Source organism: Colius striatus, chromosome 6 (genome assembly GCF_028858725.1).
Source record: "Colius striatus isolate bColStr4 chromosome 6, bColStr4.1.hap1, whole genome shotgun sequence".
In the NCBI taxonomy this organism is placed as follows: domain Eukaryota; kingdom Metazoa; phylum Chordata; class Aves; order Coliiformes; family Coliidae; genus Colius; species Colius striatus.
This window is the reverse complement of record NC_084764.1, coordinates 12512193-12534184: the sequence shown is the minus strand read 5'-3', so window position 1 is coordinate 12534184 and position 21992 is coordinate 12512193. Positions and strand designations below refer to the sequence as shown.

Genomic DNA, 21992 nt, shown 5'->3' with positions numbered 1-21992 from the left:
CTTAGTTTGGAGAGGCTCCAAACGTAATGGCTCCTTTACTGGTCCCAGATTCCTCAATTTTTCTGTCTGGGTGGTTCTGAAAAGCCATGACTGAATGAGAGACAGGCCAGTGAAGCTTTACTAAGCTCTGTTTCTGCATATCTCTGATGAGTTACATAATCTGTGTCTCTCTTCATCTGAACACTCTGCATATGTATCATGTTTGTTAGAGGTGGCATATGGCCAGTGAGACTGTATTAATCCATTCCCTTGATAAGCCAGAAGTTCAGATAAGACTCCCGTAAAGGAGATTAAAAACTTTTGGTGTTCCTGACTACTCTCGCAGTAGACAAACTCTTTTTCTCAGCCTTTCAAAGCAAATAGGGTTCTTAAGGCATGGACTTGGGGTTAGAACTGAAGAATCTTATGAAGGCAAGAAAATATATCAAAGGAATGATGACCTGTACTGGGTAGTTGCAGCCTACTTAGATAATATCTATCTTGTAAATTTTTGGTTTATGTAAAACAATTTAACAAGGACTTGCTCAAACAGGACCTGCTGGGATGATATTATCAATTATGTATGTGTATTGTTCAGGACCTCATTAAAAATGTTCTGATAAAATGACTTGAACATTGACAAGAGAATTAAAATCATGCTTTAAAAAATGTTTTTGCTTTTTGCTAGATGGTAGAATATGTGACTGCAATGCTGTTTAACTTAAAAAATATGAGATGATCACAGAATTCTATTTGTACTGATTGTATGATAGCATTCTAACTGGATGTTGAAAAGAATTGTCATCTGTTATTCCACATGCTGAGCTATGCTAAGTTATCAAAAGAAAATTCAGATATCAGTGTACTTTGACCTGGGATGATATGGAGTCTCTGATTCCATGTATATCTCCTGAATTTGAAATCTGAGATTCTGAATATCTTATGAATACCATCATAATATATAATATATATAATAATTTAAGACTAGTGATAACTTGGTGGAAAACAGCGTGACTGACAACTGCAGTTATGTCATTCTAGCAGGCAGGTTTAAGTCAATATAAACAGTGGTGAGTCAGGTTCCTTTTCCATTTTTCATTTATACCTAGAACCATAAGTGGCATTAATGGAAGTTAGATAAGTGGTGACACCTGACCTGAGACTCATTTCTTTTCAGAAATGGACACTGGACCCTTATTTTCATCCCTAGTTTTTTTCTTATAAAGAAAATACGAGGCAATGCATGTCACAGAGGGTCAATACTAGCTGTTGAAGGCCTCTAGAGTTTTCCTAGAAGAAAATTATTTTCTATTATGTACTATAGCACTTTTTCCTAATTGTGTTTTATTTTCAATGCAAGTGTTCTTGACTTGAATGCATTTGAGAGACAAAATAAAGCAGAAGGCCTGGGAATGGTTACTGAAGAAGGAACTCGTAAGTAGAATCATATAATCATAGAATGAGAATTATTCCAGTTGTGCTTAAAACATTATTTGTGCTTCCTTCTTTAGCTAGAACTGTTATTTACTGTGGCTTGAGGTTTCTGTTGGTAAACTTATTATAAGTAATTCTAGTCTTTAAGTTCCAAATATACTATGTATTTACAAAATCTTCGGCAATAATTGTAAAGAAAAACATTGTAACTTCCAATGTTCTTATTCTATATTCTTGTTTGTTTGTTTTTTTGATCCACAGTCATCGTTCGTGAGCGTGGTATGTTTGGGTTTACAGTTTTCAATGCTATTGTTGCAAAAATGTGTTGCACAAAGAGAGAAATCTTTTGTTGCATCCTCTCAGGTGTCTTTAGGTTTAGCTTTACGGTCTGCAGCAGGTTGTGTGTTCAGCTTGGATAAACAGTTTGATGCTTATTAAAGAAAAGTTATTAATTTTTAAGGCATGATTTTAGTTGACTAACCATTTACTTATTAGATATATATCCTATTACCTTTTTGTTTTGTTTTGTTTTGGAGGTGTTTTTAACCATTGATGCATTGAAGTGCTAAATATTTTGGCTTTGCTTTTTCTGTCTCATTTTTTAATTTTCATTATTTTCAGTCTTTTAAATTGCTTCTATGCTTTTATAATACTGTTTTTTATTATAAGCCCAGTTTTAAAGGTTGCTGTAAGAATATGTGCTCTGCGTATTTAATCATAACAGTTGACACAAAATCATAATATTTATATATTTTAAAGGTGAAAAAGTGTTGCAGCATGATGAATTTACTCGAGATCTATTTAGATTTTTACAACTGCTCTGTGAAGGGCATAACAATGGTAAGTAAACTGAGTTAATTTTGGCAAAAATGTGTGATTAGTCTGTTCTTAAACAGCTGAACAGAACTGATTTTCATGCATTCCTCTAATTCATTTAGTTTTCTGAGGGGAAACTGGCATCCCAACAATTTGAATTGTGGAGTTGAATTTGAATTGTTAAATTTTACTATAATTTCAGGTAGATAACAATTCTTCAGTCTGTTTACATTGTCATCTAGTGTAGTTAAATTTTAACCACAGAAGCATCTGCACCTAACAAGTTGCTTAAAAAGAATGTATTCTCCATGTCTCCAAGAAAATATGAAAATAACCTTTTATTTCCTTATTCCTATTATATACTAACCAAGCACAAATCACTTCTTATTTCAGATTTTCAAAATTACCTACGTACTCAGATGGGCAACACAACAACAGTCAATATTATCATTAGTACAGTTGACTACCTCTTGCGTCTTCAGGTGAGGAAAAAACGGGAAGATACAGTATAACACAGATAAGCCTGAACACAGTTTTTCACTCTTTCAGTTAAATACCTGTACAATGTGAATTTATATAAATGAAGAAACAGCAACTAAGTTATAGAATTCTGATTTCAATTATTTGGTCTCTTCATTCCTTTTAAGATAGATGACCTTCCAGAATTTTGCATGAAACTCAATGTTTGTTTATTTATTTGATTTACTTCTGCAGGGAGTATAGATAAAAATGCAAAAAGTTGTTGTCATCAGAAATAGGTCGTCACAGAAATACTAAATTTCATCTGCTGCTGATTCAACTTTTGATGATACAATTGCAGGCAGTAGGAGATGCAAATAGGATCCAAAGTTAGAAAATATAACACTGTTGTTTTTTCTTAGGAATCAATCAGTGACTTCTATTGGTACTATTCGGGAAAGGATGTCATTGATGAATCAGGACAACGTAACTTCTCTAAAGCTTTGGCTGTCACCAAACAAATATTCAATTCCCTTACAGAATATATCCAGGTAAACAAAATGCTTTGCTGAAGACATTAACAGTGAAGTTTTATACGTGGCCTGATTATGTCCTATCATAAATTTGTAAATACTGTGGCATTATTTTTCTTAATTTACAAAGTTGCATGGAATCACTGGCCCAGTGTACATTTAATAGTAAAATATGTGAATGGCTGCATATTTAACGTGATACAAGCTAGTATTTATGCACTGGATACCAGAGACCTTGGGAAGGCTTCTCATGTAGCTTCATGGAAGCCTGAAGTTGGAGTTCTTGGTTTTGGGGTTATTTTCGGGGAGAAATCTTAGGAAAGCAAGTTGTGTTTGTTTTGGTTTTGGGTTTTTTTGGTATAACTAAAAAAAGTGGTTTTCCTAATTTTTTTTAGGGCCCTTGCATAGGTAATCAGCAGAGTCTGGCTCATAGTAGGCTGTGGGATGCAGTTGTTGGCTTTCTTCATGTCTTTGCCAATATGCAGATGAAACTTTCACAGGTATTTTCAGCAGTGAAGTAATCTTATTTTGCATATGTTTATAAATTACAGTCAGTGAATGTTGAAAGCTGTAAAGGAATTAATGTGCTGATACTCCTTGGTTGTGCATGGGCCTATAGGAATGTAGAGGTCCAAGACCAAATCTCAGGACTAGCATCTTCATGTCACTCCTTTTAGCATTAATCATCACTGTGCACTCACTTTTCTAATATCAAACTCACTGCTTCCAATTCAGTTATTCCTTTCTGATAAAGAAGGTAGGATGCTGTCAGAGTAGAAGCATCATTGAAAGCATGGTTCCCATGCTACAGCTACAAAGAAAAGCTGGAAAGATTCAAATTGGAATATGATAGTCAACTTGTCTAATGAATTCACCACAGGCACTGAACAGGAGGTCAACAGGCAATGTTTGTTTTACTGCATGGGGCATTGTGGAGTCCCATCCCTCCTCACAATTGCAGGCTTCTATGTTCCGTTGTGCCTTCTGCATAATGGAAACATGGATTCAAGCCACTAGTCACTGAATGCAACAGGGCAGAGCCATTTCCTCACTCTTACACAGTGTCTCTGCTACCCACTGACTTCTAAGATTTCTTCCTACCCTACAAAAGCATATCAGAATTTTGAGAATACTTAGCAGTCTTTAGGTTCTTGATGTTAGTCACAAATCCGTGTTAGACTTGCCATGTTCTGTAGTTAAACTAAACATTTCTAGTTTTGCTTGAGTAATAATGTCATTTTATGCTGTTAAATGTTCCCAGTGAAGGGAGAAAGGATGGATTCTTTCTGGGATTAAGACTTCCAGGTCTATGGAGTAACCATTTTTTTTTAGTTTCTGCTGTCCCTTATCTGCATTTTGGTACTCCTTAATGCTTTATTAAATCTTATCTTTATGGTACTAATCTGCTGTAGTAAATTACCTTCATGTTGTATAAGACTTCTGGTAGTAATCATAATAAAATTACAATGAAATGTTGCTGAAGCATGTGAACTATATTTAAATGACCACCCCGCATACTGTTTTATTCCAAGTACATTTAGCTTTCCAGATAAATAGAAAGAAAAAACAACCTTATACTCTTTTTTTTTTTTTTTGTTTAATAGGACTCTGCTCAGATTGAACTGCTTAAAGAACTGTTAGATCTGCTAAAGGATATGGTAGTGATGCTCTTGTCACTGCTGGAAGGTTGGATCTGTTTTTCTTTGTGGTCAAATATGATTATCTCAGCTTCATAATGTAAAGTCTGATAATACCAGTAATCATTCTAGACTGATTTTTAACTGCCTTTATGTAATGCCAGGAAAAAATCTATTTCATATTGACTTAACAGTCATTCTGGAATATAAATAGTCATGAAAAAGATGGTTGCTACACAAAAGCATGTTGAAAGAAAAATTATGAAAAATTAAGAATATTTTTGTTGTTTTCAGCATAAATACAAGATTTATTTATTAAAAACGTAGCAATGCCAAATAACATCCTGTTTTAACACACTACTTAGGTAACGTTGTAAACGGAACTATTGGAAAGCAAATGGTAGACACGCTGGTAGAATCATCTACCAACGTAGAAATGATTTTGAAGTTCTTTGACATGTTCCTCAAGTTAAAAGACCTGACGAACTCAGATGCTTTCAAAGAGCATGACCCAGATGGTAAAGGCATCATTTCAAAGAAAGAATTCCAGAAGTCAATGGAGGCTCAAAAACAATACATGCAGTCAGAGATTGAATTCTTGCTGTCCTGTGCAGAAGCAGACGAAAATGACATGTTTAACTATCTTGATTTTGTGGAGAGATTCCATGAACCAGCCAAAGACATTGGATTTAATGTAGCTGTATTGCTAACAAATCTGTCAGAGCACATGCCTAATGATTCACGTCTTCAGAGTTTACTTGAACCTGCGGAAAGTGTTCTTAATTACTTTGAACCATACCTTGGCCGAATTGAAATAATGGGAGGAGCCAAGAAAATAGAAAGAGTTTACTTTGAAATCAGTGAATCCAGTAGAATGCAGTGGGAGAAGCCACAGGTGAAGGAATCCAAAAGACAGTTTATATTTGATGTTGTAAATGAAGGTGGAGAGCAAGAAAAAATGGAACTCTTTGTGAATTTCTGTGAAGACACCATCTTTGAGATGCAGTTAGCATCCCAGATATCTGAAACGGATTTATCTGAGAGGCCTGAGGAAGAGGAAGAAGCAGACACTTGTTATGTAGTAGATATCGGAGATGATGAGGAAGAAGAAAAGTCCCTGGAATCTGCTTCAGCTTTTGCAATGGCCTGTGTTGCAGTGAAGAAGAATGTTGCCAACTTTTTTAAAACGGTCACTGTGAAGAACCTAAGGAAACAATACAGGAAAGTTAGAAAGATGACAGTAAAAGAGATGGTGAAAGTGTTTTTCTCCTTTTTCTGGATCCTATTTGTAGGGATGTTCCAACTGTTCTTTACTATAGTGTGGGGAATTTTTCAGATTCTTTGGAATACCGTATTTGGAGGTGGCCTGGTTGAAGGAGCCAAAAACATTAAAGTTACTAAAATATTAGGGGACATGCCTGATCCAACACAGTTTGGAATCCATGATGATGTTATGGAAGCAGAAAAAGCAGAAGGTGCTGAGCATGGCATCAGAGCTGAACTTGCACAGTTTGTGAAGGGCGAAAAGGGAGAAACTGACATAATCTCAGACATTTTTGGCATTCATACGAAGAAAGATGGTGGCTCAAAACATGGTCATGAGGCTGGACTTGGAGATATTGCAGAAATCCTTGGAACAGATATCCAATCATCTTTGGAAAACACAGTTCACAAGAAAAAAGGATTACGGGTATGTAATTCTTCGCAAAAAGTAGTAATACATTACTGAATTTTTTACTAGTTAGTGAAGTATTTGCCATTGAACTTATTAATAAATATTTTCATGGAAAACATACTTCATAATCCCCACTCTTTTAAAAACAAACAGGAGAGTTTGTGGCAGAAAAATTCAAACCAGTGTGTTTAGATTTCACTGCAGTAAATTGTTGTTATTGTTCATTTGGACTTTATTCAAAGCACAAATTGCTAGCAGCTTTGTAGGCACAGGTTTTGCTTTAAATGGTTTACAGTCTTGTTTATTCTGCATACCCCAGTTTTTCACAGTATTATTTCAATTACTTTTACAATCTGCTTTCTCCGTAATAATATCTTATCATCTTTCTTCTAGGTGCTTCACTGATCATATGCAGTGAAGTATCCTTTTATCCTATTAATTGAAATAATTTTGCCTGAATTTATTGTTGCTTTAATGTTTACTATATAATCATTATTTACTTTTATTCTGGTTTATGAACAATATATTTTTTTCAGCTGAGCTAAAGTTATCATTCTCTTTAAAAATGGATTGAGCTAAATGTCAAAACCCAAGTGCATTCATCACATTTGGAAGGTCTTATGTTTCACTCTACACTTCAGATCTGTTTTTACTTCTTATTCAAATATATCTTTCTTCTCATCATTAATCCACTTCTTTATGGTATGCTTTCTAGATATTTCCAAGATAAACCTCTGCTGTACAATTTCTTAGTCTATTATTTCCTCTTCATGCATATTTTTTCCTCCAAGATTTGTTTATTGCCTAGTTCAAACTATATATTTGTTTATTTTTCTTCCTTTTTTAAAAATGTGTGTACTTAAAAATTAAAGTCTTCTAAAATCCTGTCTTATTTAGCATAAATGTAATGTGGTTGGTATTTAGAAGTACTGTTTTAACTTAAGGATCTCAGCAGGTCTGAGTAAATATTTTAGAATTTTCTTCAACAATAGTTGAAGTAAATACTTTAGATCTGAATAAGTATTTTGGAATTTCCTTTGCATTCCTTTGATTTATACATTTCACTCTGATTTGTTTATAAATATTGATAAAAATGGTCAGTAATTTATGCAGATACTTAGAGTCATTAATGTGAATTAATATATGCAATTTATTCAGCTTTTACCTTTAATGTTAGTGAAACTTAATAAAATAATGTCTATACTAATTCTTTATTGCAGAAACTGCTCTTCACATTGTATATATGAATAGCTCAAGTAATAGTTTGAGAGCACTGCATATAACTCTTAAATAAAGCTGAGAGAAAAAAAGAGCAATGTAAGAATCAAAAATTCCCTTCAGGAAGTCACTGTGTCTTAAGCGTTTACAGTGACAAAACTTGCACAAATGGATAGAAACAGCAATTCACCTCTCTATTCTGGAAAAGCAATTGTGTAGTGATAAGGTCAATGACATTACTATATAGCCAGAGAAACTGCAAAATAATCTATGGCATTGTATACAATGAAGATTGTTAAGACTTAGTTTTTACTGTGAAATTCCCCAGGAATGCCAAGTGCCCGAGCACCATGTGGGTTCACAAATAGAAAAAGGAGTAGTGAGCTTACAGAGTTTGTTGCCAAATCTTAGTTATTCATAGCAGTAAAATCACGAGCTAACTGCACAGTTGCCTTAAAATAGCAGATGAAAATCACTGAAGTGATGTATATGAAAATAAAACTTTAACATATTACTTTAACATATTTACATATAAAAAATATTAACATATAACTGTTGGATTTTAAGCTTATCGTTACTGCTTGGGTATGAAATCTTGGGAGATGTACAAAAGTATCGGTTCAACAAAAATGTCAATCAGCAGAGATAAAAAAATTAAACTGATATTTTTAATTGTTGTGAAATGAAAAGAGGAAACCCCTAGAATATTACTGTGCTTCATGAACCCAAAGTCCATCCGTCTGTGACTTGAAGATCAGGTTCCCTCATTTCAAAAAGAATGTGATAAAACTGGAAAAGGTTCAGTGAAGGTCAAAAAGTTATCAAAACTTGATATGGAACAAATTTTGTGTATTGAATTAAGTAGTTTATGCTCATCAGCATTGAAAGTTGACAACTGAGAGGGAATATGATAAAGGCGAGGATGAATAGGGATTTGTACATCCTTCCCCCACCCTTCCCCTTCAAAGTACTAAGTGTCATCAAATGATGTCTGAATTACTCTCCACCAGCTTGAGACCTTAGGGCAAACAGTTTGTGCAAGAGTTACACATGCTTCCATCATGTTCCTTCCATCATACGTACTAGATGAGGTTCCATGGATGAGAGGTGAGATAAACAAGGCAAAGTCGATAGATTCTTTCATAGTTTCTTTCACTACTTATGTGCAAGAGATGGCCATCCAGGTGAACAATGCAGGAAAAGTTTAGATAACTGTATTTATGTATTAACCGGAAATGTAGGGGAATACACCAATAGACAATTAGTGTCTAAGCAATTTGAGAGAGTACATAAGAAAACAAAGAGTTAAAATAGGTTTTTTTCAAAAAGTGAGTAGTAAATTTAAGCAATTCAGAGACATTTGGGAATCTAGGACTTTTAAGCCTGCATCTCTTCAGTTTCCAGGAAAATTTAGACACTCAAACTGCATTTGAAATTAGTTTACTTTGGTCTTGCAACAGTGAACCTAAAGGTGTTTGAAATCTAGGCCCTAGCTTCTTTGCTGCAGTTAGCCATCTGTAAAACTGTATATTGGTTTTTAACTCTTCTTGAAGGAATGTCATCAGCACATACTTAGATGGTTGTGAGGGTTTAATGGCACATCAAGCAAAGTTGTTTAAATATTTTTCTGTTTTCAATTGCATCAGTTGATCTTGACAAAGTAATTAAGTTTTGAAATATCTAATAATTACTCAGATCTTTTTCAGATTTGTTGATGCTATCATTGATATGAATAATATATTTGGCATGAGGCTAACTGATGCTCATTTTCCACATAATCAGTAACTGCACTGAGTCTTTGTGAGTGGCTTTTGTATTAAGGTACGATCAGGTCGTAGTTACCTTTATCATCAACTGGTCACATAATCTGTCTGATAACCATATAGAATTAAATACTTCAAGTTGTTCAGTCAGTTCATCTAGTTAACCAAATTGATAATACTATAAAGGAAAGGGCTCTCAGAAGAATTCCTGCAGTTTTCACTGCTTAGTCTGAGTTATTTTTAAAATCTAACATTTTGAAAGTGAAGAATGTGTCAATTATTTAGTTTCTTAGAAAACAGTAAAGATACCATTGATCCATTTTGACAACTAAATTACTTTTTGCAGATATCTGAAATTGCAAAAGAAGCTGAAACAGAAAGAAAAGCAGAAGCTGAGAAGGCTGAGTAAGTAATTTCCACACAATTCCTGTTTAATTCCTTGCTACTTTATAATGCTAGATAAATTGGCCAAAAAGAATCCAATCAATGCTCAGCATTAAAAGCACTTTATGTACACTTTGTATTCACAGTATCTTGAAAGACAACACAGTCCCTAAGAGGTGGCAGACCATCTCAGTGGGCAACAAAATGGTAATCTTCTGTAGTTTTTTAGGAGCACGTATCCCAAAACCTGTTGGTGACTGTTACTCAGTATGAAGACTGTAACTTCAAAATAAGCAGTTTCAGGAAGTGTTTTATCTACATCACATTACAATATACTCTGAAGTTGGTTAATATTTAGATTGGTCAAATGACCCCTCTTAAAACTTTTGTTAGATTATATCACTGCTGAACTTTTTTTATTTGTTGACTGATTTTAGTCTCCTGATTTAGACACTAGTAGTGCATTCACTCATGCCTCATTGAAGCAATATATAAATATCTAGGAATTTTGCCAAAAATCTCCTATGCCACTCATCTTCTTATCTTAGACTTCTTTGTCTCTTATTTTCCGTGAGCATTATCTCTTTCTACCTCTGTTAATTTATTGGACTTTATTCTGCATTCCGTGTTGTCTTTACCTGTCTGCTATGCTTCATTTTCCTCTCTTTTGCAGAATACTCAAATTGCCTTTAACTTCAAAATTGAGGTTAAGTGGCTTACATTTCTGAGGCTGGACAGGGACTTTTTTGGTCAATGATAAGCACATTCATAGACATGCATCATAAGGGTCTTACTGCATTAGCAGTCTGATAAAGTTAACTATATGTTGCATTTCTTTATCCTCATGCCTAAAACTTTCAACCACCTTGATGCTTCTATATTGTTTTATATGTATGCAAATTCAGCTTTTTCAGTTCAGTAACTAAATTCCTCTATTACTACATATGGTCTTGACAGTTTTCACAAAGGCTGTTCAACGGTGCAGGAGGAACTGTTGTCACTTTCCACAGACTTTGCAAGGTGTGACCTTCTGAAGCAAACTTCCTTGTTACTCATTCATCTGTTTAACAACAGTGCTTGCTTTCACTAAAACAAATTCATTTTGTGATACTGTGTACCAAATCCCAAAAGTTTTATTGCTCTTCTTCAGCCTCAGGCTCACGAAAGTACACACAAACTCTTAGATTTTTTTATGTTCCTTTTATTGACTGTGTATGTACATCACTGTTTTTGGTAAACATCCACTTTGCACTTGGCACAGCAACTTCTGCTTAGTTTTAGGCTTTTCAACCTTTTTAATCCCCCCACAACTACTCTATTCTTGGATATCATTTGTAACTAAGGTCACTTTGTTTCACTCTGGGTTTACTGTCTGCCTCAAGTTTTTACTTAGAATCGTTTTTCTCCCAGTGTCAAAACTAACTTTCAAAGCCAAACTTTCTGAACTAGAATTCCTTCTAAATTAATGCATTTAAAATGTAGAACTTTATCTAAACAACAATACCTAGCCAACTTTTCTTCTAGCATGGAAGATGGTGAGAAACAAGATAAAGCAAAAGAAGTACAATCTGAGCAGCTGGAAGAGGGAAAAATGAAGAAAAAGAAGCGAAGGCATGGACAAAAGATTGAGAAACCAGAGGCTGTTATGGCAAACTTCTTCAAAGCTTTGGAAATTTATCAAACAAAAATGCTTGTAAGTTTTTCTTACATATTTTAGTCATTGACATTTCATTTTTGTAATATAGAATGCTTATTCGATGTTGAAGAGAGAAATGTCATCATAAAAGATATATTGGCATGAGTTTTCAAGTAGTCTTCTGTGATTTTTGTAAACTTCATAGGGTTCATAAATAAAGTGTGTCTGTAATTACTCCTACCTTGGTTTGAAATGATAGATTAACCTCCTGAGCCCCTTGTTAAGAATTCCTTATTCTCCACAATCTATCTTCTAGAATATTGTAATTCTATTTTCTGTAAGATTTTTCTTTGTTCCTAAAAATGCCAAATGATGAAGTATCTAAAACCTTCTCAAGTAGTTTATTCCAGTAGTCTAACATTTATTTTCCAGACTTTTCTAGAAAGTTTTCCTTAATATTTTTATTTCAGTCTTCCCTGTTGCAATTTTAATCACCTTATTTTTAATCCTGTTTACTATGAAATGGGAGAATAGGCTGCCAAGAAATGCCCTTGCTTATTATAACTGGTGTATGAAGGCAACACAATTATCACAATTATGCATATAATTTTTAGAAACCTTGCTACCTTCAAGCCACCTCTAGTTAATTTAAAAATTTTATTTCTTTTTTTACTTTCAGCACTACTTGGCAAGAAATTTTTATAACTTACGATTTCTTGCTCTATTTGTTGCATTTGCCATCAACTTTATTCTTCTATTTTACAAGGTAAGATTATGTATTGTTCTTTAAATGTCTTTTGGTTACTTCCAGATAAATATTTAGTGGTGTTTTCAAGGCTTGTTTAATAAAGTCATTATCATATGGCCTTCAAATGTGGGCTTAAACATATAAGTAGTTAAAATAACATTTAAATTTTGTCACTAAAATTTGTGATATTAAAACTATTCTGCTTTTAATTTACTCAGGATTAATTAAAACAGATTTATTTAATTAATCCTTTATAGTTGAGCTTGTGTTTCTAGACACTTTTTCACTTCCTTACTTAAGTCTGTTATTGTTTGGATTGTTAATCTTGTCATGGGAGATTTTAAATCCAACTAAAAGAACTCAAATGTCAAAACTGCATTTTTATCTCTCATTTGTTTTAAATACTGAGATACTCCAGTTCACCTAATTCTTCTCAATGACTGTATTTCTGCTTTTTCTACTGTCTACATTAATTTTCAACTGGGAAATAGTTTATACATAATTTCAGAATCAGATTAATGTTTTAATTATACTGGATGAACTCACCTTTTAGTTATACTGGATTTGTTTCTTTCATGCCTTTCAGGCCTGGGGTTTCAGGGAGGAAGTGCTAGCTTTATTTAATTTTGTTTCTCATATTTTTTCATGAATTTAGTAATCTCTAATGAACATCAAATGTATAGTTTTTCCTATCCTGTGTTTCCATGTCAGAGTATAATTCCACTTTCATAGTAATTTTCTCCACTTTCTTTGTCAACATTGACAATAGGGTTGTTCAGGACTGTTGTGATGAAGATATTTCTGAACTGAGATGTAGACTTTAATTGATATGAGCAGGCATATGAATATGGTATGAGCAGGGAGAACAAAGATAAACTAAGAGAAACCTTTTGTTAGTAGGCTGCAGTTATTTTCTTATACCACTGAAGAAGAAGGTTATACATCCCTACTTCAACCTTATGGTTTTCCCTGAATCTAATGAGTTGTTTCAGGTTCTGGTGTATAACCCAATAATACAAAGTAGAACTTCTTCAGCAGCCTTCAATAATTTTATTCCTGAATCTTCACAATCTCTATCTTTGAAAAAGGAAAGTCCTTGCTTATCTTTATCCTGGAATCCAGCCCTTTTGACTTCCCCTTCTAGATACAGGGTGCAATGTGCAGTTAGCTAATAAATTTTGTATTTTCCAATACTACATTTTCTAGTTCGGTTGTTTACAACCAAGAACTTCAGAGAAGACAAAAGCATCTGGCTGAACAATCAGCCTAGAAGTAACTGAATCCTGATCTCAAACATCTTGAAAAACAACTCCTACTACACAGTTATAGTCTTGGAGACAGAGCAGGTAAAGGTGCAAAAGACTCTATTCAGTTTTCAAAACTGAACAGAATATATATGCACCATTTCCAGGAGAAAGAATGTTGGGGCTATTTAATGCTCCCTTCTCACCTCTTTCTTTCAATCCCATATGGTTACAGAAGATGGACTTCAAAGGTAGGCCCAGAAGTCTACTTTTGTTTATGCCAGTCCTTTCCTCTCCATTCTCCTCTGCTTTTCACTGGGTTGTGTGGGTCAGCCAACAAACCAATCCCAAAAGCTCGTGTTTATCAGTACACGTCCATCTATCATAGACAGGAAAGGGTCAGTGGGAGCCAGATAGCACTGAGCAAGACTTCAGCTTTCAGATGTCAGAAGAAGGGCACTTAGGGTTTTTATTTTCAAGGCCAGGTTTTTAAAGTCACTGGAAGAATTTAGGGCTGCATGTCAGCTTTATGGCTTGGGGTATTTACAAGATACTGATTAAACACTGTATTATTACTTACCGTAGAACTTCTTGTACTATATTCCAAACAGTAAACTGTCAGGAAATAAGAAATTACAGACAAGATACAAATTGATCATGTGACAAGTTTGTTTCTTTCTAGATGGTAGTAACCAGGAAAAATGTAGATCAAAACATAACCCTAAATTCAGATGTAGTGGAGAACCCTGTCATTGTTTTTTGCATAACTTTTTCATTGTTGTTTTTGGTTTTGCTACCGCAGTGTCAAGGGAGAGATTTTGTAAACTATCATATGTGCATGCTTGCTTTTCTAAATTATCTTTTCAGTGACACAAGATATGTGGAGACTTCTGCTGTGAAAATTAAGGACATTACTGTTCAAAGTTAATGCTCTGTCATCTTCCCACGAGCAGGCTTTGCAAATGTCATTTGTCATTAAGGAAATTTGTCATTTGTAAAGGAAAAGTTTATTATGTGTTTTCAATGTGCTTGAATTTCTCTCAGGTGACTGAAGAGCCACTTGATGAAGTAGAGGAAGACTCTAATCTCTGGAACTCTTTTGACGAAGAGGAAGAAGAGGAGGGCATGGTGTTTTTTGTTTTAGAAGAAAGTACAGGTTACATGGCACCAGCTCTCAGAGCATTGGCAGTTATTCATACTGTAATCTCCTTTGTCTGCGTGATTGGCTACTATTGTTTAAAGGCAAGTTGTTAATCTTATTGCTAATCTATTATTTGTTAAATAATAGCATCATTATATAATAACAATATTATTATTAATCACCTATGTCCCGAAGTGATTTTTTGAGCTAATATCAGAATACTTATTTGTATGTAGTTCTCAATATGTAGCTATTTTCCTCATATATTTAGTCTAGCAGAGATGGAGTTAACATCTGTCATGGCAGTGTATTTTGGATTTGTGGTTAACACAGTGTTGGTAACACACCCACTCTTTGATTACTGCTGAGCAGTGCTTGCACAGCGTGAAGGCTTTCTCTTTGCTTTACCCACGCTGTTGCTTCCCACAAGTACACTGGGAGGGGGCACAACTGGGACAGCTGACCTGAGTGGACCAAAGGAGAATTCCATACCATGTAATATCTCACTTAGCAATAACAACTGCAGGAGAAAGTGGGCAAGGTGTATGCTTTGACCTGAACTTCCTAGATGGCTATAGCTCAGGAACTGGCTGGACATTGGTCTGCTCATGGGAGAGGCTCATGTGATGTTTGCCATTATATAGCATTATGGGGAGTACTTAATACTGCAGGTAGGTGTTATGGCTTCTAAAAATATGTAAAACGTGACAAAGATGTCCACTGTCATTTTCATAGGTCCCTCTGGTTGTATTCAAGAGAGAAAAGGAGGTAGCTAGAAAGCTGGAATTTGATGGACTCTACATAACTGAACAGCCATCTGAAGATGATATTAAAGGACAGTGGGATCGCCTGGTTATAAATACTCCGTATGTAAAATTAAATGGTTATACGTAAACTGTTTGTAAATATTATAGCTCATTATGCCACTGATCTAGAACCTTTCCTGTCCCTTAGTTCATCTAAAAGAAAGGCATTTTTCACCTTATGCTAGATGCTACAGTAGTAGAGTCTACTGTGAAATCCTGTTTTATCTGTTTATTTAGTAAAATACTATGATAACATGTATATTCCAGCTCTTTTTCATTTTTTTAGGATTTGCAAGGATTGTGCATCTTCACAATCTCTCTCCAAGACATTCCATTAGTCACTACGGAGAAAGTTTTAAAAAGATAACTTCCCACCTTTTCAGTGACTCAATTCGGCATTCATATATTATATAGCAGTATTCTCCTGCTTCCCTTTCCTACTTCTTGCCAACAAAATTTGTATGTGACAAGAGAAGTAAAACTACTGTAAAATCACAGTTTGATGGGAATTACTGTCACATTGTATGCCTTAGCAAACACTGTAGTAGTCATACACTGATTGTAGGAGACTCACCTGCTGTTCTGTGAGTGAATGATACAAGTGTAGGCAAGAGAAAGAAAAATATCAGCAAGCTGCAGCAGTCTGTAGGAGTGACACAGAAAAATACAAGTCAGCTCTCTTCTCTTGAAACAATGCTTTGTCTACCAGCTGTTTTTCAGAATTTACTCTTTCAAACTAGAATCATGTTTTAGTACTAGTATACCCAGGCTTAGATTCCTGTCTTTCCCTAACTATCGTAAAAACACAAAATTATTTACAAGTCACAAAGCAGTTAATGCCTGCACATACTAGCCAACAGTATTGCACAAAAATAAGCCAGCAAAAAGAATCAACTCAGACTGATAATATGCTGCCAAATAGATAAAATATATATTTTATCAGTCATACCCAATTTTTGTGCATTATAAGCAGTGCCCTTAATGCTTTCATTAAAATTAGAATGTCTAAAACATCAGAAATTCTTAAATTCTTTGATTTTCTATACCTGAATGTTAAGATTTTCCTTATTCCTTAATTAAATTAATTTCCTTAACTCCAGTTACAAATGCAGACTAGCACACATTACTCAAGTTACAATAGAAAGTAATTCGGAAACTGGAGAGCTGCTTAATTTTCAGCCCGCTTCTACAGCAAGCTATCTCAACAGGCAGTCACTTTGTCCTCAGTGAAAACAAGCATGAATTCATGAGATATCCCAATTGGCATACTGTACAGCCTGTTCTCAGCATGTCACACTATCTACTGAAGTTGAATAAAAGATTAAGGCTAATTTAAGAATAATCCTTCTCTCTGATGGGAACTGGCGCTTGAGGTGTAGTGCAGGTGTTGTACCATCACTGTGTCGTTGGTGTAGCATGCCCAATGCCATGTATAGACTGACATACACTTTCTACAACTGAAAAAAGAAAGTAATTTAAAAAAAAGTAGTTAAATCTAAAAACTGATATATTAAACTGATAAAATATAAAACTGATAAATGTAGCACTATTAGGAGTTTGGGGAAAAAGAGTCAGACACAAGGCAGGTACTTTTGAGACATACATTACTTAAAAGTCTGAGAAATCAAGGAAAGAAATAACAGACCCACTGGACCGGAATATACCATGACAGCCACTGGAAACACTTGCTTTTAACTGAAGGAATGTCATTAAGACCTTCAATTCAGAAAAATAAAAAATGGAGCAAGAGTTAGGAAGTTTTCCTCACACCCCAGCAGAACAGCCCTCTGAAATCTCATTCTTCTGAACTTAAAATCTGCTTTATTTCGTCAATAGTGTCCTTTAGTTTAAGCAGTTATTTTTCTTTTTATTTTCCTGCCTATTTATTTGCTCAACATTATGTTACATCCAAGAAACAAGGAGAGAAAAACTTGAAAGTTTTCAATGTCTCGTGCTAACTGGCATTCTTCAAAACTGACATAATACACATATGATACATATATCAGACCTATATACAATAGCTTTTCTTTTAATTACCAGCGTAGGTATGGCTGCTCAGAGGCAGGTGATGCAAAAAGTTCTTTAGCTGAACTATCTTGCAGCTTCAAAATTATAAAATTTCCTTATCTTGTTCTGGGATGTCAGATCCAGTAACAAAATGGTACACTTGAGAATCCAGCTAACCCCTGTCTTTGCCAAATGATCTTTGCAATTTTCTGGGGTTTTTTAACATTTTAAAAAAATATTAAATCTTATGTTGGCAAACTGTCGACTGGCTCTCTATTTGAAATGGAATCCAGTGAACTTTTATGCTAAAGACTTTCTTCTTTTCCTCTGTAAATCATTGTCTGTATTGATTATTGCTCCTAGCCATAGAAAGTATTTATGTAGTTGATGGATATTATTACAGTGACTACACTGTTATTATTTTTAGGCTCATTACGTGAGAATATTTGACCTGCTGTCCTTTTGTAGCCAATCATATTTTTGGATGTGAAGAAAGGGGGGTGTGTGTGGGGAAAATGATATTGCAGTAAATAATTAAAAAAATATAATTAATAACAGCTGTTGTCCACACTAAAAGAAAGCATTCTCATAATTCAAAGTGCAGCATGGGAGTGAATGAAATGCTACCCAAATCTGCTGCCATCAGGAATGTGGTATTTTCTTTTTTGTTGTTGTTTTCTCCTAAGAAATTAAATAACTTGAAATATCTCTGCCTTATCTATGCAGATCCTTTCCTAACAATTACTGGGACAAATTTGTAAAACGGAAGGTAGGCATTTTACATTTCTATTATGTTAGTCAAAGCACTGATCTGCTGTTCAGTTTATTTGAAGAGCTATCTGTAATACATTTCTGTACATATAAATATACAAATAATTGAGAATTGAAATTTGTTTTATGAAAGTCAGTGTTGTGGTAAATGTCTGAGGTGAACAGGCAGCTGTAGCGTGGGTGGGAGGAGGGAGGAAGACAGAAGGCTGTGGTTTCCTTCCGAGACTCAGGCATTTGAAATAACTTTGTGCTGTCAATCAGCCACGCAGGTCTAATTTACAGTCATTGTCATCTTTAGGATACAAAGCCCCCTCATCCCCCTAAAAAAAGAAAAACATGCCATCTTAAATGATGGCAAATTATACATAAGCTTTCAGATAATAGCCTTTAATGCTTCTATTTTCCTTTTTCTCTGCTCCCTCTGCCTGGCTTCCCGGGAGTTCTGACTGTTCTAGCAGTGTTAATTGCCAAAGCCTTTTTTTTAAAAAAAAAAAAAAAGTCTCTGACAACTGCTTGCTCAAAGTAGGGTGAATGTCACCAAGGTCTTTCTCTGAGCAAAAACTTCTCTTATTCCATTTTTAGGTTATTAACAAGTATGGAGACTTATATGGAGCAGAGCGCATAGCAGAACTTCTGGGTTTGGACAAAAGTGCCCTTGATTTTAGTCCAGTGGAAGAGAGTGAACCAGAAGAGGCATCTCTTGTGTCATGGTACAGTTTCTGAACTTCACAGACAAATTATGTGTTGGCGTGACTTCACTGCCAAAGATTAAACTGGATTTCACATTGAAGCCGTAGCAATGTTTTCCTCAGCATGAAAATTTTAAATGGAGAAGACTACCTAGTGTGGAAATAAAAAAAAGCTTTTACTTTGTTCTCAAACATGCTTGTATTAGTAAATTAAGAAAAAAAAAAATCCCATCAGATGATGCTGACCAATGTATTCAGGCACTCTTTTATGAATTTCCATTCTCATGGCTCATCATCTAATAGCTGATAAAATATTTAGATTCTTGCAGAAGACATTAGCTTTTCCCTTAGTAATTTTGGCAATGTTTTACACTAGACAGAACACCTGTCTCTTGAATTCAAGTAATGCGGGTTCCACATTTCACCATTTTTAACATTTTTACATTTTACTTTTTGTTAGTCTTGAATATGGCAGCATCACTCCTACCAATATTATTCCACCAGTTTCAGTGGTTTAGAAACTCTGTATGAGTGCTCAAAGGTAATGAATGCTCTCTGAAACATGAAGCACATACATCGCTCAAATAGTAGCTAACATCTTCAGCAGACAAACATGAAGTACCAAACCCTAGTTTCTTGTTTGTACTTGCAGAATTCAATACCTCATTTTTACCTTGATGCATTTCAAAAACCTTTTATTTCCCAGGTTAAGCTCCATTGATACAAAGTACCATGTATGGAAGCTTGGAGTTGTTTTCACTGATAATGTGAGTATGTTATTCTAGAAGAAATGTCCTTTGATTTACTCTAAACGTGATTGTATGTCTTCCACCCTCTGCTTTGATTTTTAACCAACATACACAAATAATATTGCAATACAGAGACATGCTGAAATAGTTTTTTGCGATTTGTTGTAGCAAATACTTTAGGTTAGAATTTTCTTTTGGATTCTAAAGGGCAATATGCACCTTTTCACCGTTAAAAAAAATAAAGTGTCAGCATTTTGGAAGTTAGTTTTACATTCATTTAGTTTTGTAGAAATCAAGTACAATCTAAGAGAAGTTACCCTCTTTTGTGCTTGAATCATCTGTTTGACACAGTTGCTTAATTATTTGCTTTCATACCTTCCTCTTTGAAAGGATGGTGCTGATATTATTTTTTTTTTCCTGAATCTTCTTTTGCATCCTCTTGAGCGTTGCCAAACAAACAAAGCAGCCATGGTGAATCAAGACATTCATTCATTTTGGAGTAAAAGCACACTGAGCCATTGCTCTGTAATATGAGCTTTCACATCAAAGTGGGTTCAGATTCATTGCTTGTTAAAAAAAATAAGCTGTATTATGTGCCTTAGGTTTTCTGAGTGTCATGGCGGGTGTGGTCTAAGACTTAAACAAAGGTCTCGAGCAATACGATGCATTTTCTCTCCTCCAGAATCAGTATTCAAAGTACTGTGTAACAGGCTCCCTAACCAAAGCAATTTTCACGTAGAGAATTTTTGTGTTAATTATGTATATGCTAAAGACTGTATTTAAATATGTAAAGAAAGATATGTAATATCTTTAAAGATATTTAATATGTAATATGTAATGAAAGAAAGTCTTACAAGCATAACTAAGCAATAAACACTCAAATCACCAGTGAAGGTGATAAGAGACACAGTAAGACAGTCTTTTTAACATATCAAAAAGGTGTTAAATTTATACTGATTCAAATCAGATCACAAGGGTATTACTATATTTTGTAACTTGAGTGCCTAAATGAAAGTTCAGTTCTGCATCCAGTAGTGGACATCAGTACCTGCTGACTTTCTGCCACCTTTCAATTTCTCTGCAGTCATTTTTATACTTGGCCTGGTACACAACTATGTCAATCCTTGGGCACTACAACAACTTCTTCTTTGCTGCTCATCTGCTGGATATTGCAATGGGTTTCAAGACACTACGAACCATTTTGTCTTCAGTCACTCACAATGGCAAGCAGGTTTGTGCTACTCATACAAGTTTACAAAATGCATTCGTTTTCAACAGTGCTTGTGATATGTAGAAAATACTGGAATGCAATCAATTTTTATCACAATTGGATTAAAGAATAGATCCCTTTGTGTCTTCAGCACAATATGTTAAATCTTGTGAAATTATAATGATCTATACCCATGGAATCCTGATAACTAAAGTTTTCTACACAACAGAAAAATGTATCATTTTAGAAAAACATGGGAATATGATTTTTGACCTAACCAGCACCTTCTCTGTGCTCTAGTGATGAACTGATTGGTGATAACTAGTAAGAATTCACAATCTCTCCTTAGCTACAGTAGTAATAATAATCTGTATGCTGAGATTTCAATAAATAGCTGGTAAGAGTGTGCTTACAGTTGTGAACATTCTGCACAGTAGAATATGTAAGTCATTTGGTCATGAAAAAATCGGATTAATAAAATCTACTTCCAAAATTAATTATTAGAACTTATGCAGGGAATCATTCTTTGATCTCTAAAGGCTCTACGTTCCTAGCTAGCATACAAAAAACCCCAAGCTTTTCACTAACATACTTTTTAACTTACATTTGAGAAATCTAACAGATCTTCCCCAAAATTTAATTTCAAAGATATTGCATTTGAGAAGGAAATAGAATGTGTAACTTAAATTCTAAACTCACTCCTACAGCCTGTTAGACTTGCCAAAACATTCTAAACCATATAACATTTTCAAAGAAGGGTAAGAATATCCCCTTAGCTTAAATCTGATATGTCTTTTGTGTTTGTTTAATCCTTTCTTTCAGCAGAAATTGGCCAATGGAAGTCTCTTCCCTTATCAGGAAAGAAAGTTTCTAAAATAGTACATATGAGAATGTTTTCTGGGTTTATCCCCTTCATTTTCCTCCAGAATGACCAATGTAATATTACTTTTAAGTTAATGTTGGATATATTTTCTTTGGGAAATTTTTCTAAATGGAACACTGAAAACTGAGCAGAATTGACAGAGCTGTTTCAGCTTACAACCACAGCTTTTAGTATATACTCTTAAGAAGCGAAGGTTAGTTTTTCTAATCC

General features: G+C 34.6%; 1 protein-coding gene across 1 annotated transcript in view; it reads left to right on the top strand.

Moving 5' to 3' along the window:
* The window catches only part of RYR3 (ryanodine receptor 3), a 184628-nt gene that overhangs the window by 156086 nt on the left and 6550 nt on the right, over positions 1 to 21992 (top strand). The window contains exons 82-98 of the mRNA XM_061998183.1: positions 1340 to 1413; positions 1675 to 1692; positions 2173 to 2253; positions 2623 to 2711; positions 3111 to 3239; positions 3617 to 3721; positions 4826 to 4907; positions 5224 to 6548; positions 9861 to 9919; positions 11423 to 11591; positions 12214 to 12300; positions 14571 to 14768; positions 15403 to 15533; positions 18207 to 18249; positions 18834 to 18961; positions 19647 to 19707; positions 20774 to 20920. Of these exons, the coding sequence (XP_061854167.1) occupies positions 1340 to 1413; positions 1675 to 1692; positions 2173 to 2253; positions 2623 to 2711; positions 3111 to 3239; positions 3617 to 3721; positions 4826 to 4907; positions 5224 to 6548; positions 9861 to 9919; positions 11423 to 11591; positions 12214 to 12300; positions 14571 to 14768; positions 15403 to 15533; positions 18207 to 18249; positions 18834 to 18961; positions 19647 to 19707; positions 20774 to 20920 (2926 nt within the window). The remainder of the gene's footprint in view (positions 1 to 1339; positions 1414 to 1674; positions 1693 to 2172; positions 2254 to 2622; positions 2712 to 3110; positions 3240 to 3616; positions 3722 to 4825; positions 4908 to 5223; positions 6549 to 9860; positions 9920 to 11422; positions 11592 to 12213; positions 12301 to 14570; positions 14769 to 15402; positions 15534 to 18206; positions 18250 to 18833; positions 18962 to 19646; positions 19708 to 20773; positions 20921 to 21992) is intronic.